The sequence below is a fragment of the Leucoraja erinacea genome, chromosome 25 (genome assembly GCF_028641065.1).
Source record: "Leucoraja erinacea ecotype New England chromosome 25, Leri_hhj_1, whole genome shotgun sequence".
Classification (NCBI taxonomy): domain Eukaryota; kingdom Metazoa; phylum Chordata; class Chondrichthyes; order Rajiformes; family Rajidae; genus Leucoraja; species Leucoraja erinaceus.
Window position 1 is genome coordinate 31,291,476 of NC_073401.1, and position 14,632 is coordinate 31,306,107.

The 14,632-nt window shown below is 40.5% G+C and overlaps 1 protein-coding gene across 2 annotated transcripts in view; it reads left to right on the top strand.

The window, feature by feature from the left end:
* Nucleotides 1–14,632, top strand: part of LOC129709249 (M-phase phosphoprotein 9) — a 30,796-nt gene that overhangs the window by 2,658 nt on the left and 13,506 nt on the right. For both annotated transcript variants that reach the window (XM_055655493.1, XM_055655492.1), the window contains exons 2-11: nucleotides 211–343; nucleotides 1,175–1,264; nucleotides 3,225–3,790; nucleotides 5,105–5,231; nucleotides 6,185–6,278; nucleotides 8,388–8,500; nucleotides 10,536–10,661; nucleotides 12,089–12,588; nucleotides 12,905–13,063; nucleotides 13,747–13,834. In XM_055655493.1, coding sequence (XP_055511468.1) covers nucleotides 211–343; nucleotides 1,175–1,264; nucleotides 3,225–3,790; nucleotides 5,105–5,231; nucleotides 6,185–6,278; nucleotides 8,388–8,500; nucleotides 10,536–10,661; nucleotides 12,089–12,588; nucleotides 12,905–13,063; nucleotides 13,747–13,834 — 1,996 coding nt within the window. The remainder of the gene's footprint in view (nucleotides 1–210; nucleotides 344–1,174; nucleotides 1,265–3,224; nucleotides 3,791–5,104; nucleotides 5,232–6,184; nucleotides 6,279–8,387; nucleotides 8,501–10,535; nucleotides 10,662–12,088; nucleotides 12,589–12,904; nucleotides 13,064–13,746; nucleotides 13,835–14,632) is intronic.

The following is a 14,632-nucleotide window of genomic DNA, read 5'->3' on the forward strand; positions in this document are numbered from 1 at the left end:
TTGGGGCAGGTGGGGGAGACATGCTTATGTCTATGTTTTATGGCAGTATTAAAATATATACTGCAACCTAACTCTCTGTATAGGCATTAATATCAAAATACTGCTTCGGTAACCTTGTGCCTAAGTTGATTCCAAAGTGATAGTCAGTTCTTAGCTGGGTAAATATATTATTGTCAGTATCTCTGATCATTTTTGTACTCTACAAATTAGGTATGATTTTCATGAACACTTGAAGAAAAAATTACCATTAATTAATCCAAGTGCTCTTCAAACCTTGGATCGTTTAATGCAAGAGATTCAAAACACAAGTCAGGCAGATCCTGAGATCCTGAAGAAGTGTGAGGTTAGTTGTCTGTCATTCTGGAAATTAAATAATTTTACACCATTAATTCATGTACCACTAGGTATGTTTGTAAAGTCAGACGAACCAAGATCTTACTTATCTGCATTGATTTGTGATCTTGACTTTAAAACAAAATATTATGGATCATGTATAGATCATCCAAAGATTTTTGTTGTTGCTGTATTTAAATGTTATCACTCTAAAGAATTATTTTGTTAACCCCCTGGAGACATTTAAAAGTCAAACCTGAAATTGGTTCCTTTAATTTTGTTCGCAGATTTTTTTACTTCCCTTCCTGGCCTTAGAGGAGGTAAATAGAGAGAGGGCGAGCAATTTTATTTTAAATCTTAGAGTTACTTTAATGTCCGCACTCGATGAAAGTATTTACTGATGCTTAGTTACAGTATAAAAGGAAGAAAACGAGTATCTTCCTTTTTGACTTTCATGTTTTTGGACAATTTGTTATGCTGGTGGATGTGGCAGCTAGTTTGCAAACTTCCACCAAATAGCAACCAACCTTTTCACAAAGTTTGATATCAGTTGAAACTGTTGGTTAAGAATTTAGCCAACCTTTCCTATTCCTTGAAATCATTGAATCATTTTTATGTCTACATGTCCACCTGAATATGGATTCAGGGCCTATTGAGATTTGAACTTGCAATCTCCTAACTCCAAGGCTTTCAGTTAGGCAAGCGCTCCAGCATCGCCTCTCAATGTACATTGTTTATGTTATTGTAAGTTGTAGGCAGTTCTGTAAAATAAAATGTAATTATTGCACATAGTTGGATCAATACTGAGGCAGATAACATGTACTTTTGTGTCAATTGTTAGGCAAGATGGTTCCAGCTCTTTAAACTAGTGGAGAAGCAATACCAAGACCAGATATTGTCCCAGCAGGACCAGTACCAATGTCAGATCCAAGTGAGTAAAATCAACATTATGGCATTTTTGATGGCTGTGTTAAGCTCATTAAAGTAAAAAAAAAACATAGTTCAGGAGTAATGATGAAGATCAGAAATACATGCAGAAAATCTCATCATCAGAACAAATACCAGGAACTGGGAGAATAGAATGGAGTCTTTAACATAGACATAGAAACATAGAAATTAGGTGCAGGAGTAGGCCATTCGGCCCTTCGAGCCTGCACCGCCATTCAATATGATCATGGCTGATCATCCAACTCAGTATCCCGTACCTGCCTTCTCTCCATACCCCCAGATCCCCTTAGCCACAAGGGCCACATCTAACTCCCTCTTAAATATAGCCAATGAACTGGCCTCAACTACCCTCTGTGGCAGAGAGTTCCAGAGATTCACCACTCTCTGTGTGAAAAAAGTTCTTCTCATCTCGGTTTTAAAGGATTTCCCCCTTATCCTTAAGCTGTGACCCCTTGTCCTGGACTTCCCTACCATCGGGAACAATCTTCCTGCATCTAGCCTGTCCAACCCCTTAAGAATTTTGTAAGTTTCTATAAGATCCCGTCTCAATCTCCTAAATTCTAGAGAGTATAAACCAAGTCTATCCAGTCTTTCTTCATAAGACAGTCCTGACATCCCAGGAATCAGTCTGGTGAACCGTCTCTGCGCTCCCTCTATGGCACTAATGTCCTTCCTCAGATTTGGAGACCAAAACTGTACGCAATACTCCAGGTGTGGTCTCATCAAGACCCTGTACAACTGCAGTAGAACCTCCCTGCTCCTATACTCAAATCCTTTTGCAATGAAAGCTAATATACCATTCGCTTTCTTTACTGCCTGCTGCACCTGCACGCCTAAGATGCAGTGTGTGAGGAAGTACAGTCAAGATAGGCTGGAAACAAACGTCCATTCTTCACCTCCATCTCAAGAGAGGAAGATTCGGTGATGGACCATGGGGCCGTGATGAACCAGTACGATAACTCCCTCGTGCTGCTCCCTATTGTCTTATTGAATTCCAAGATGTCATTATTTTCTACTGCCACTTTCTATCTTGCTCTTGCTTTCACATTGTACATGATCAGTTACAAAGAAGATTTCTCAACTGAAAAATACCTGCTACTGATCTGTTCATGTTTAAATGTTGTCATACTCTTACTGTGGTCTATGTCCACTAGAATGAAACTGAATCCTATGCAATCACCGTCAAGGATCCCATCAATCACAAGCCCTAAAGCAGAAACATCACTGATTGAGATGCCAAATACCATAAGTGGAGGCAGGAATAAGCATCAGCTCCTCTTGCCAGATTGACATTCACTTTTTCACATGCGTCAAAGCCTCTTAATGTCTGAAATTCTACCCATTTCTATCTGTAATGTACTTGGTGACACCTTTCACAGTCTCTTTACCACCGAAGTGAAGAAAGTTCCTGATTCCAGCTGTAAATGGCAGATTTATGTTCTGACGCAATGAAGCCTAGTTCAAGGTCACCATGCCAGGAGAAACATATATGCTGAATCTACCTGATAAGGGTTTTGGTTTCAATGGGATCGACTCTTGTTGCCCACTTTGGATTGTCCTGCTTCTTGTGGTGAGGATATACCAGGCCAGTTTACCTCGGGAGCATATGTCCAAACACCACTGCTGGGTCCCATCATTTAGTTGAGTTGGTGGGGTCAGTGAGTGCTGGTTGAGAGGCAAGGGTCAAGGGTTAACCTTTTCCTAAATAGCCATGAATTAAAATATGCGTTTTTAAAAAATATATTGAAATGTGCTAGAAGTATTAAGTAATGCACAATGAGTGATATTATTTGTCGTGGTCAACTTACCCTGACCCTCTAAATTATGCTCTTGTTAAGATTATGTAATACATAAGCAAGATAACTTATTTGATAAGATTTGTGCATAAAATGTTATATTGCCAATTTTGTGTGTAAATTGTATTTTCAACCTGCCACTTCTAGCTTATCCAAGATGAAATCAAAGCACTAATTCAATTACAAAACGAAAATGGCCTCAAACATTGCACAGCCAAGTTACCATCCCCTTCAAAGCACTTAGGTGACTTCGCTGGATCTGGTATTGCCAATGGCCACCATGTTAAGGAGTTGGAATCTGATGAACATTCTGACTGCAGTGCGATGGAAGAACAAATGATAGCTACCAGCCAATGTAATGACAACGACACAAGATTGACGTGTGCCAATGGGACATTTTTAGCACATGGACAACATATTTATCCGAGCCTTGGTACAGTAAATGAGGCAAGGCTGAATACTGCAAACAGTTCGCAGGCAACAAAGGAAAAAGATTCAATTCAATTCCAGCATAATCTATCCAGTCTTCCTCACCCGAAAGAAAATGTTCAAGAATCATTCTTTTTTGTCACTGGAGATAAACCTTCTTTCACATGCGTTTTAAGCAACCCAATTCACGACTTGAAGATCAACCAGGAAGCAAATAGCAATAAATCTGATTTTGAAATTAAAACTGTGACAGAAAGTCGTCTTGGTGAGCAGAACACCAGTGGGTATGTACCAAATTGTTGCAAAAATGCAAACGCTAATATTGGTAAAGTTCAAGATTCATGTAAAATGTATGTACTCTGCAGTAAGGTGTAATCTTTAGAAAACAATGTGTCAAATTGGGGAATGAGTATTGAATATTTTTGTGTTCATATAAATTGGATAGATTAGTTTTATTAATTGTAGTTTTGCAGCGTTGTGCTTTTGGAATGTGGAATATATCTTTCTTTGTTAAGCCTTTGAGAAGATGGTTCTACTTCCTGCTAGTAAAACACAAAGGCTTATAGAATGTAGCTTTTGTGAAGTGTCTGCTATGATGTGATTCAAACATAGAATACAGGGATCACGAGTTGATTGTTGGTTGTTCAAATATCAAGTAATTGCTATCAGTCAGAATCAGAATCTGATTTTCCCGTAGCCGGCATTCGGACCCTCCGCGTTGAGGCGTTCAGCTCCAGCATCGGGGGGGGGGGGGGGGGGGGGGGTGTCAGCTACTCCGCGCCGGACAATCGAACCTCGCGTTGGGGCTGGATAAACCTTCTACGGTGTTGGAGCTCCCAACTCGGCCTCTCCCGAGACTGCGAGCTCTTGATGGTAAGTCCGTAGACCGCGGTGGGAGCGATCCCAGGCAAGGAATCCGAAGGGTCTGTTTCCACACTGTATCACTCTGTGACTCCAATGACGAGGAATATTGACATTCAAGTAAAAAGCAGCACGTGTCGGGAATAGGCAGCTGGAATTAAATGATGTAAGAGCACACTTAAGGAAATCAGGAGAAAAAAGGGGACGTGAGGTATTCTTGCGTTAGCAACTGCAAAGAGTTTCATTTTGGTAATGTAAACTAGGGCAGGACATACAGTAGTAAGGCTCACTAGCCACAAATTCTCCTATTCTCTGTTTCCACATGTAATTGCAGGGCAGAATCCAATTTACCAGCTTTCCCATAGTATGGCTGTTTGGGTTACAGAAATTCGGCCTTATAGAATTTTCAAATCAGGAGAAGAAAAAGACTAACATTTAGGATGCGGAATAAAATTAGTTTTCTCAGACTTTATTGCAGGGGGAGGAGTGTGGGAGGAGTAAATAAGACAACATAAATGTATTTTCAAATCGTATGTCTTGATGCACACACAGGTGACGTGGCTTTGCATTACAGAACATTGTGATGCGGCCCATGTACTTGGAACACGAGCACTCTGTCACGCAGGAGGTTGCCTGTATTGTGCGGTGGGAACATCCACCCAGGGTTACGAGGGCCATAAAGTGGCTTGATGCAGTGTCTGTGACCGCATTGAATTTGGTTTCTTCTTTTTTTTAAGTTTGACATCTTGGGCACAAAAGGTTAAAGAGAAAAAATGTAAATCAAAATGTGGAGCGGGAACAACATCAGAGATGGTACAGCCACACGGAGCTGGGCTGCCTCAGGAGACTGAAACGGCGCCAGATGTAAGCGTTCTGAACAGTTAAAGTATTTATTTAAAGTTTTCTCCAGGGATTCATAAAATCTACTATTGTTATTAATTATTTATATATTGAAAGAGACCGCTTTTAATATGCCTTTGTAATTTCATGCTGTTTTAATATTTGGCAGCTTCCAACTGACAATCACAATAAACATCACCCTGGTTAAGAAGTCTTATCTTTTTCATTGACTTTTTCTGCTTCAAACATGAGCTGATAAATCTAGACTTACCAATGCCGAAACAGAAAACCCAGAAATTAATTACATTTTAGGCGTTTGCACTAGGTAAATATCCTGCCTTTATAAAGAGCCTTAAAATGAGCTTTTACAAACATAGCTTGCAAAAATGTACCCCTCTGTATTGAAGACTTTCTGAAATTACTGTTTATTGACGGGACCTGGAATAAACATCATTTTATGGCAAGTTGACACAGAGAGTCCATCCGCCAAAGTTACTCCTCTGTAGTATTCAAGTTTACCAGCTCGTTTTGTTCCGGCGTCAATAAATCGTCAGCTTCAGGTAGACGCGAAACTGAGAGGCTTGTGTTTAACATCTCATCTCCATTAATGATTGCCTCCTTATCAAAAGCAGTGAGTTTGTTTCTTTAAAATCACCTTTTTGCTAAATGCTTTCTTAATTGTGCAGATTATATAGTTTAATTTAAAACTTGCTTACTTGACATGCTTAAGAAGGAACTGCAGATGCTGGAAAATTGAAGGTAGACAAAAATGCTGGAGAAACTCAGCGGGTGAGGCAGCATCCATGGAGTGAAGGAAATAGGCGACGTTTCGGGTCGTGACCCTTCTTCAGTTTATCTGACGTTAACATCATCAAAGACTGATTGTAGTAGTCCATGAATATTTAGAAACTTTAACATGATTTTGTGAATGTTTTATTCAACATAGCTTTACAATCTTATTTTTCTCCAATTTTCAGGTTCATATGACCACTGCAGATTCTTCTCCCAATTGCTCCTTCTACCTCAGCAGACCTTCAAGCAGTCCAAATTCATTGGTATCCAGTGTTTCAGGTAGATGAGCTGCTTTGATTATTTGGGTTTGTAACTTGGTTAATTTTGTATAAGAGTGTATGTACCTTTCTACATTGAATTCCAGTGAATCATATAGAGATTTTTGTAGTATTTTTATATGCAGCTGGATGATTGGGGACAAAAACAGGCCCTTCGGTCCAACTTGCCCCAACCAGCCAACATGTCCCAGCTACGCTAGTACCACCTGCCCACGTTTGGTCCATATCACTCCAAACCTGTCTAACCATATAATACCATATTACAATTACAGCACGGAAACAGGCCATCTCGACCCTTCTAGTCCGTGCCGAACACGTATTCTCCCCTAGTCCCATATACCTGCGCTCAGACCATAACCCTCCATTCCTTTCCCGTCCATATAACTATCCAATTTATTTTTAAATGATAAAAACGAACCTGCCTCCACCACCTTCTCTGGAAGCTCATTCCACACAGCCACCACTCTCTGAGTAAAGAAGTTCCCCCTCATGTTACCCCTAAACTTCTGTCCCTTAATTCTCATCATGTCCCCTTGTTTGAATCTTCCCTTCTCTCAGTGGTAAAAGCTTATCCACGTCAACTCTGTCTATCCCTCTCATCATTTTAAAGACCTCTATCAAGTCCCCCCTTAACCTTCTGCGCTCCAAAGAATAAAACCCTAACTTGTTCAACCTTTCTCTGTAACTTAGTTGCTGAAACCCAGGCAACATTCTAGTAAATCTAAAGACTAAAGTATTTCTCTGAGGAATAATTGGGTGTCATAGCATGAACTTTGTTCCAGTTTTCTGACTGCTTAAAATACTTGGTGAGGTACCTGACTGCTGTTTCAATTTCAGACGTTTTTAGAACTACGACACTGGTATAATCTTGGGTTTTATTAATTATTATTATCAATGCGTGAGAGTTGGCAGCCCTGGGATTAAAAGATGATTAAATTGCAATATATAACATTGTGATGGAGTAGGTGCAGTGATATTTACATCAGTGGGATAGTCTCAGTAGTTACATGATTGGGGGTGGGGTAGTCTGTAGAAAGGTGCATGTGTGCTTTGTGTAGTGGATGGTGAATCTCTGGAATTCTCTACTCCATTAGGGTATTTAAAGAAGGAGGTTTCAAGGTCAGCTTATTGTCACATGTACCAATTAAGGTACAGTGAAATTTGAGTTACCATAAGGCCATACAAAGTGAAAAGCAACAAGTCACACATACACATAGAAGTTCACATAAACATCCATCACAGAGGATTCCACATTCCTCACTGTGATGGAAGGCAATAAAGTTCAATCTACTTCCTCTTGTTCTCCCACGGTCGGGGCAGTCAAACCATCTGCAGTCGGGGCGATCAAAGCCCTCGCAGCTGACGGTCGAAGCCCCCGTCGGGGTCATCGAGACTCCCGCGTCGGGGCGGTTGAAACTCTCTCCGCAACATAGAGTTTCCGGGTTGGCCTCTTCTTACCAGAGACCTCGAGCTTCACAATGTTGAAGTCCACAGGCCCCGTGGTTGGAACTTCGATCCCGGCAAAGGGATCGGAAGCTCCATGATATTAAAGTGCCGCAGACTCCTGCGGTCTCCAGGAGAGGCCGCCAACTCCACGATGTTAGGCCGCAGTGTGGACAGAGATACGATACAGGAAAAAATATCGCATCTCCGTCGAGGTAAGAGATTGAAAAAAGTTTCCCCCCCCAACTCCATCCCCACCTCCCACATAAAACAAACCAAGGAACACTAAAACATAGTTTTAACATACTAAAAATAACAAAAAGAAGAAAGGACAGACAGACTGTTGGCGAGGCAGCCTCTGCAGGTGGTGGGAAGCTGGCACTGGGTGCTGATGTTGGTTCACTTATTCTGGTGAATGGGTTGTGGAATGAGCCAACAGAGATTGAGTAGCTTGCTCTTGTCATGTGGATTACCCTACTCCACAGTGTCAGCATCACTGATCCTTCAGCTCCAGGAGATGGGGAAAGACTAGCTGCACCTCTTTGATCTCAAAATAAAGGAATCTATGTAATTTCACAATTAGTTTTCCCATATCAAGATTGTGAGATTAGTTTTGTAGGAATTTAATGCATAAATGTTTGTTGGCTGAATTCTACTTTAACTTTAGGGCTATCTTATTGGCAAATGGATGAGCGAGAACTCTACCACTCTTTACCGAAGAACAAGGAGACGGATCTTTCTGATGGATTCTCTCCCTCCAAAACCGACAAAACACTGCACGTATGTAGGAAATGCTTCACCAAGCAGCCAGCCTACTTTCACTGATATCACTGAGGAAATCTGTGTACGCCTGAAAACTGTTAATTTTCACAAAGAAGCTGTTTTATTTCCAGCTGTTTCTCAAATATCCTGAATTCTTGAATGAATTCAAATGATGCCTTGAGGCGTAATTTTGTCATTTTTCTTTTATAATTTAAGAATCTAAAACATTTCTTCCAAGCTTTAATTTGTCCCTTCCTCTTGGACATAAAACTATGAATTTACTACAATGCACGTGAAGTGGGAAAACAGAGGGACACCGAGGAAACAAGGAACAGCAGATGCTGGTTTATAGAAAAAGAAGGGCCTCGTCTGCAGTTATGTCAATGGGGAAACAGCAGTGGGGATGAGCATGGTTAACCAACTGTAGCATTGAAACAAGTTTTATTCAACCTCGATTCTTCGGCCAACATGATGTTGTCTTGTGTGACAGCATGTAATTATTTAAGTATTTATACAACCCTGCTGGCTGCATTTAACATCAGATGTAGCTTTTCAAACTTTTGCATTAGATTTGTTTTTTATTTTAAATTGCAGGAATTTAACCAGAAAAATAACAAGCCTATCATCATACCTGATAGACATATATAAAACTGAGAGGTGGAGATAGTATAGACAGCCAAAACCTTTTTCCCAGCATAGAAATATCAAACACTAGAGGGCATAGCTTTAAGATGAGAGGAGCAGTTTAAAGGAGATTAGCTGGGCAAGCTTTCTTTATAGAGAGGGCGGTGGGTGCCCGGAACGCCCTGCCAGGGGTAGTGGTGGAGGCAAATGCATGTGGCATTTAAGAGACTTTTGGATAGGCGCATGGATGTGGAGCGATATGGATTATGTATAGGCATCTAAGAATTGGTCTTAGCATCATGTTTAGCACACACATTGTGGGCCAAAGGGCCTGGGCCAGTTGCTGTTCTATGTTCTACTGCAAATTACTCCAGGGTCAGTTTCACAATGGTTGTAAGGTCTGCCGACTAATTTCATACTGGCATTGTTTTGGGAATTTGGTATTCAATATTTGAAAAGATAGATATTTAAATTAGTGCATTGGTGCCCTGTGTGTTTTGATTTGCACCAAAGCAGTTTTATACAGAGCACCATTTAAAACAAGTATAGTTTAGAGATACAGCATGGAAACAGGCCTTTGTGGCTCACCGAGTCCACACCAACCAACAATCCCCACACATTAGCACAAGCCAACACACACTCGGGAGAACATGGATAGGTGATGTTTCACAGAGTGCTGGAGTAATTCAGCGGGTCAGGCAGCATCTGTGGCGAACATGGATAGGTGATGTTTTCGGTTGGGACTTCTTCAGACTGAATAATAACTATAACATTGTCTAACAATAGATTAGATTTTTATCTTACAACATTATTGTATTAACCAGGATGGTCTTGATTGGCTGAATATGATTCCATAATGCAATTAATACAAACTGGTTTTCTTCATTTGGGCAAATTAGACTTTCTTCATGCCTGTAGGTTTCAGAATAGTTGAGAGAGAGCTCCAACTCCCAAGAGAATCAGGCATTTTATTTTCACACTTGATGAGCAGCCAGCTCCAGCCATCTCTGTGGCTGCATGGCTCTTGAATGCTCTGCAATACCAACCTCAGTTGCACCATTGCAACCTGCAGCGGCAGATTTAGGTGGAACATTTGTTGTTAGACTATTTTCCATCTTTATCTTCTGCAGACTTTGTGTATAAGCACCTGTAATGTGTTGGCCACATCTTCTGTCATTGAACCATGTGATGAGTTGGCAACTACTTCCATTTCCTCTTATAAACTTGTGTTCACCACTTTCTGCTGTGTGGTCCCAAGTTTCATTCATACTTGCTGGTAAGATTAAGATATTCCCTTATTTCACCAATTATTAGAACAAAAAATCTAAGGGATTGGGTTGCTTTTTAAATGACCTTAAAATATTTACCAGACTTGCATTAAGCTGGATCATATCACTAAAGTGAGAAAAACAAAAGTATTTATTTTTAGTTTCCAGCAGACTCTCAGTGTGAGATCCCATCGCTGAAGGAGATCTATTGTATGAGGCAGAAAGACAAAGCGAGTCCGTCTGCCTGGGATTCTTGCTCACCTCCACGCCTTCAGTCACCTCCACAGGTAAGACGATTTTGTTCAATGCAACCACATTTTGGAAACACGAGAGACTGCAGATGCTGGAATCTCAAGCAAAACCCAAAGTGCTGGCAGCATCTGTGGAAGGAAATGGGCGGGCAACGGGTCTGCAAGGGGCCCTTCTTCACACTGATGGATTCAGGGGGAGAAAGCTGGAAATAAGTGGAGGTGGCAGCTGGGCAACAGCTTTTCACATGTTTTAGCAACAGATCTCACGTTTTTTATGAATAGTTTTGGGAATTAGAAGAACGTGGCGTACTGAAACCTTTGTAAGTTTGAATAGCGGAAGCTGAGGCAGAGTTCAAGAACAAGTATTTGTACCTTTGAAAGTTTTAGTGTTGCAAGGTCAGAACGTTTAGCAATAGGATTTCTGAAGGCAATTACTGAACGTGCTGGAGCAGAGGAGATACAATGTACAGTGGTTCAGAAGCAAAATAACTCACTCGGAGATTGATCTGAGTTAAATTGGGATGAGTGAAAACCCTCATGATGGGGAATGTGTGTGTTTTGGTGGTTCATTAATCACCACAGGGCTTTCGAAAGGTTGTGGAAAACCATTGGTGCTTGTCATGGGAAAGGTAGGGAATACTTAATACAGGAGGAGGTTTAACTTTGGACCAGTGGGCTGGGCTGGGCCTGTTGGTGAGAAGGCGCCCGCATAGCGGTGGCAAAAACAGACTGGACAAGCTGATCAGGAAGGCCGGCTCAGTGGTTGGGGCTGAGCAGGTGGTTGGGTTTCTTCAGGTGGGGTGAAAACGTTGGACTGATATGCAGACAGTGAGAGGTTGTGGTTTTGGCACCACTATCCTGTGTATGTTGACCCATCCCCATCTGTAATTCAGCCAACCAACGTGATGTCATTGGCGAATTAATAGGTAGCCACACAGTCAGCTACCCAGGGCAGAGTTTAGCAATAGTTTCTGCATCTAGGGAAAATGATGTTTGTGGGGGTTGTGTTGTTGCATTCAATCCGGAGATTGATGGAGAATGTCAGAGGCACTCAGCAGGTCAGGCAGCATCTGTGGAAGGAGAGACACGAGTTAATGTTGCAGGTCAAAGCCCCTTCTTTGGACCGGAAATGTTAACTTCCTCAGGGTGATGTTTCCAGCATTCTATATTTTTAGTTTAGATTTCCAGCAATCTACAGATGATTTATATTTTCACAGACATGATTGGATTTTAAGGGACTTGGAGGTTGTTGGACAAGTGTGGGTTGAAGCGGTACTGAGGTGGAAGTTCAGCTGTCATCTTATTCAATGGCTGAGCAGGCATAAGGGACTGCATGGCTTCTCATATTGTGTATGTTCGTATTTGAAAGATCAGTTGATATTTGTTTATGTGTAATTCATCTTCATATTTGAATGAAGATTTACATTAAAAGTTGATCAATTATCTTTTCTTGTCCTCCTAAGGTTTTAACACTTGATCCAAAGCTTCACATGAAGCCAACTGAAGCATTTTCCCCACATGATCGTTGTAGTACCCCGCTGGTGGTTTCTGAATGTGAGACACTGTCTTCAGTTGGCCCAGACTCTCTCATCAGTGTAACCGCACAAAGCTATTGCCATCCCCAATCAAATTTGTATGTATGTAGTAGTCCAGAATCAGAATTGATCGATACTTCCAAATGTACTGTACAGAAAAGCTCAGCACTTTCTCAAAGCTGGAATTGCCATTTGGCTTCTCCATCTTCCACTGTTGTCCAAGGTCCAATGTACAATGGCCAACATTGTACAAGCTTGAAACAAACTCGGCATGCAAGCACCTTGCAAGGGCAAGGCGACAACAGCAGTTCCACGTTGACTCCATCATCTGTGCCTTGCATTGAGTTGAGGAGTGAAAAGAATATAAATGGATTATTGGACTATGATGTTTCTGCTTCATCTCTTGAGGATCCCATCACATTATCAACGTAAGTGAACACTTTGTGAAAATACCTCATTGTTTAAGAAACCTCTTAGGTTTACATTGGTTGGAATCTATCAATAGTCCCAATTGTTTTAGTTACCTTATTTATGTAAGAAAGCAAGGTTATCATATGTTTCCAGTCAGCATTGAAGGCAGACTTGAGCATGGTAGTGCAGAGGTCAGTTGGGGAACTGCAAATTTGCCTTCACAGATTTCAGGGACTTAATGTGACTAAACTGTATGCTTATGCAATTTATTTTTTGCATCATAAACTTAAATCCATGTTATTTATTTTATTTTATTTTAAAACTTGTTTCTAGTGCTCGCCTAAACTTGCGTGAGAAGCATGCACGTCATGTGGCCGACATCAGAGCGTACTACGAGGCAGAAATCGACAGCCTTAAGAAGAAACTGGACACTTTAAGTTCACCTTCAGCAATATTTGAAGCAGAGAAACATAACCAGAATCTTTCCAAAAGGTTTTTTTTTGTTCCAAATAATAACAACATTTAAATATATATATTTTTTAACATCACCTACTGTTCTTGCATGTCGTTTTTTGAAATGTAACCAAAATATATGTGCTCTAGTGTAGTTCTATTATATATTTTTAAAAATCAATTTGCTTAAAATAATCAAAATGTAATTAGAAACGTAACATACACAGGAGTAGAAATGTATTTTGATCTGTTCGATAGCATGATAGTCCAGATGCATCAGAACAGTGTGTCATTAGCCACTGGAAGCAATAAATGTTAATTAACTAAAGCTAAACTTGGAGAGGAAAAATACTGACAACTCGTGCTGGGAGATGGTGGGAAACTCTTATAAATTTGAAATGATCACGTTGTACAGTTCTTGTCTCCTGAAATGTCTTGGGCATCGAATGTCTTTTCATTGAAGTGGCCATTTTACATACTGTGTGATAATGGATAATTCCACTGAGAAGTTATTGCAAATCATTATTTTCAGATATCTGCATGTGTAAGTTTAAAATTGTCACTGGAGGCTGATCAGGAATCAGATTTATTTACTCTCTACATCGCCAGGTTAAGAATATTGGCAGAATTAATTCCCCATTACCTACAGGTATTATTGACTGAGCATTGACAATAACTTTGAAACTGTTGCAAGACTTTCACGGCTACTTTGGATGTTTCAGATGTGAACAACTAGAAAGAACATTAACTGAGGCTGCCACAGTAATTCAGGATCTTGAGAACAAGAACTCCTTAATGGAAATGCAATTGGTGAGTAAAAGTTCTTTTAGTAAGAGAATAGAATTTGTTATCCTTTGGAACAAATACTACAATTCATTCTTGATAAAACTGCTGCTTTAGTCCTAAGTGGAGTACCATAGGTTAGAAGATTTTTGAGGAAAATAAGTGCCAACCCCAGTAATGTCAGTTGTTTCTTTATTTACCATATAACCATAAAACAATTACAGCACGGAAACAGGCCATCTCGGCCCTTTTAGTCCGTGCAGAACACTTACTCTCACCTAGTCACATCTACCTGCACTCAGACCATAACCCTCCATTCCTTTCCCGTCCATATAACTATTCAATTTATTTTTAAATGATAAAAACGAACCTGCCTTCACCACTTCCACTGGAAGCTCATTCCACACAGCTACCATTCTGAGTAAAGAAGTTCCCCCTCATGTTGCCCCTAAACATTTGTCCCTTAATTCTCAAGTCATGTCCTCTTGTTTGAATCTTCCCTACTCTCAATGGAAAAAGCTTATCCACGTCAACTCTGCCTATCCCTCTCATCATTTTAAAGACCTCTATTAAGTCCCCCCCCTTAACCTTTTGCGCTCCAAAGAATAAAGACCTATCTTGTTCAACCTTTCTCTGTAACTTAGGTGCTGAAACACAGGCAACATTCTAGTAAATCTCCTCTGTACTCTCTGTCTTTTGTTGACATCTTTCCTACAATTTTGCGACCAGAATTGTACACCATATTCCAGAATTGGCCTCACCAATGCCTTGTACAATTTTAACATTACATCCCAACTTCTATACTCAATGCTCTGACTTATAAAG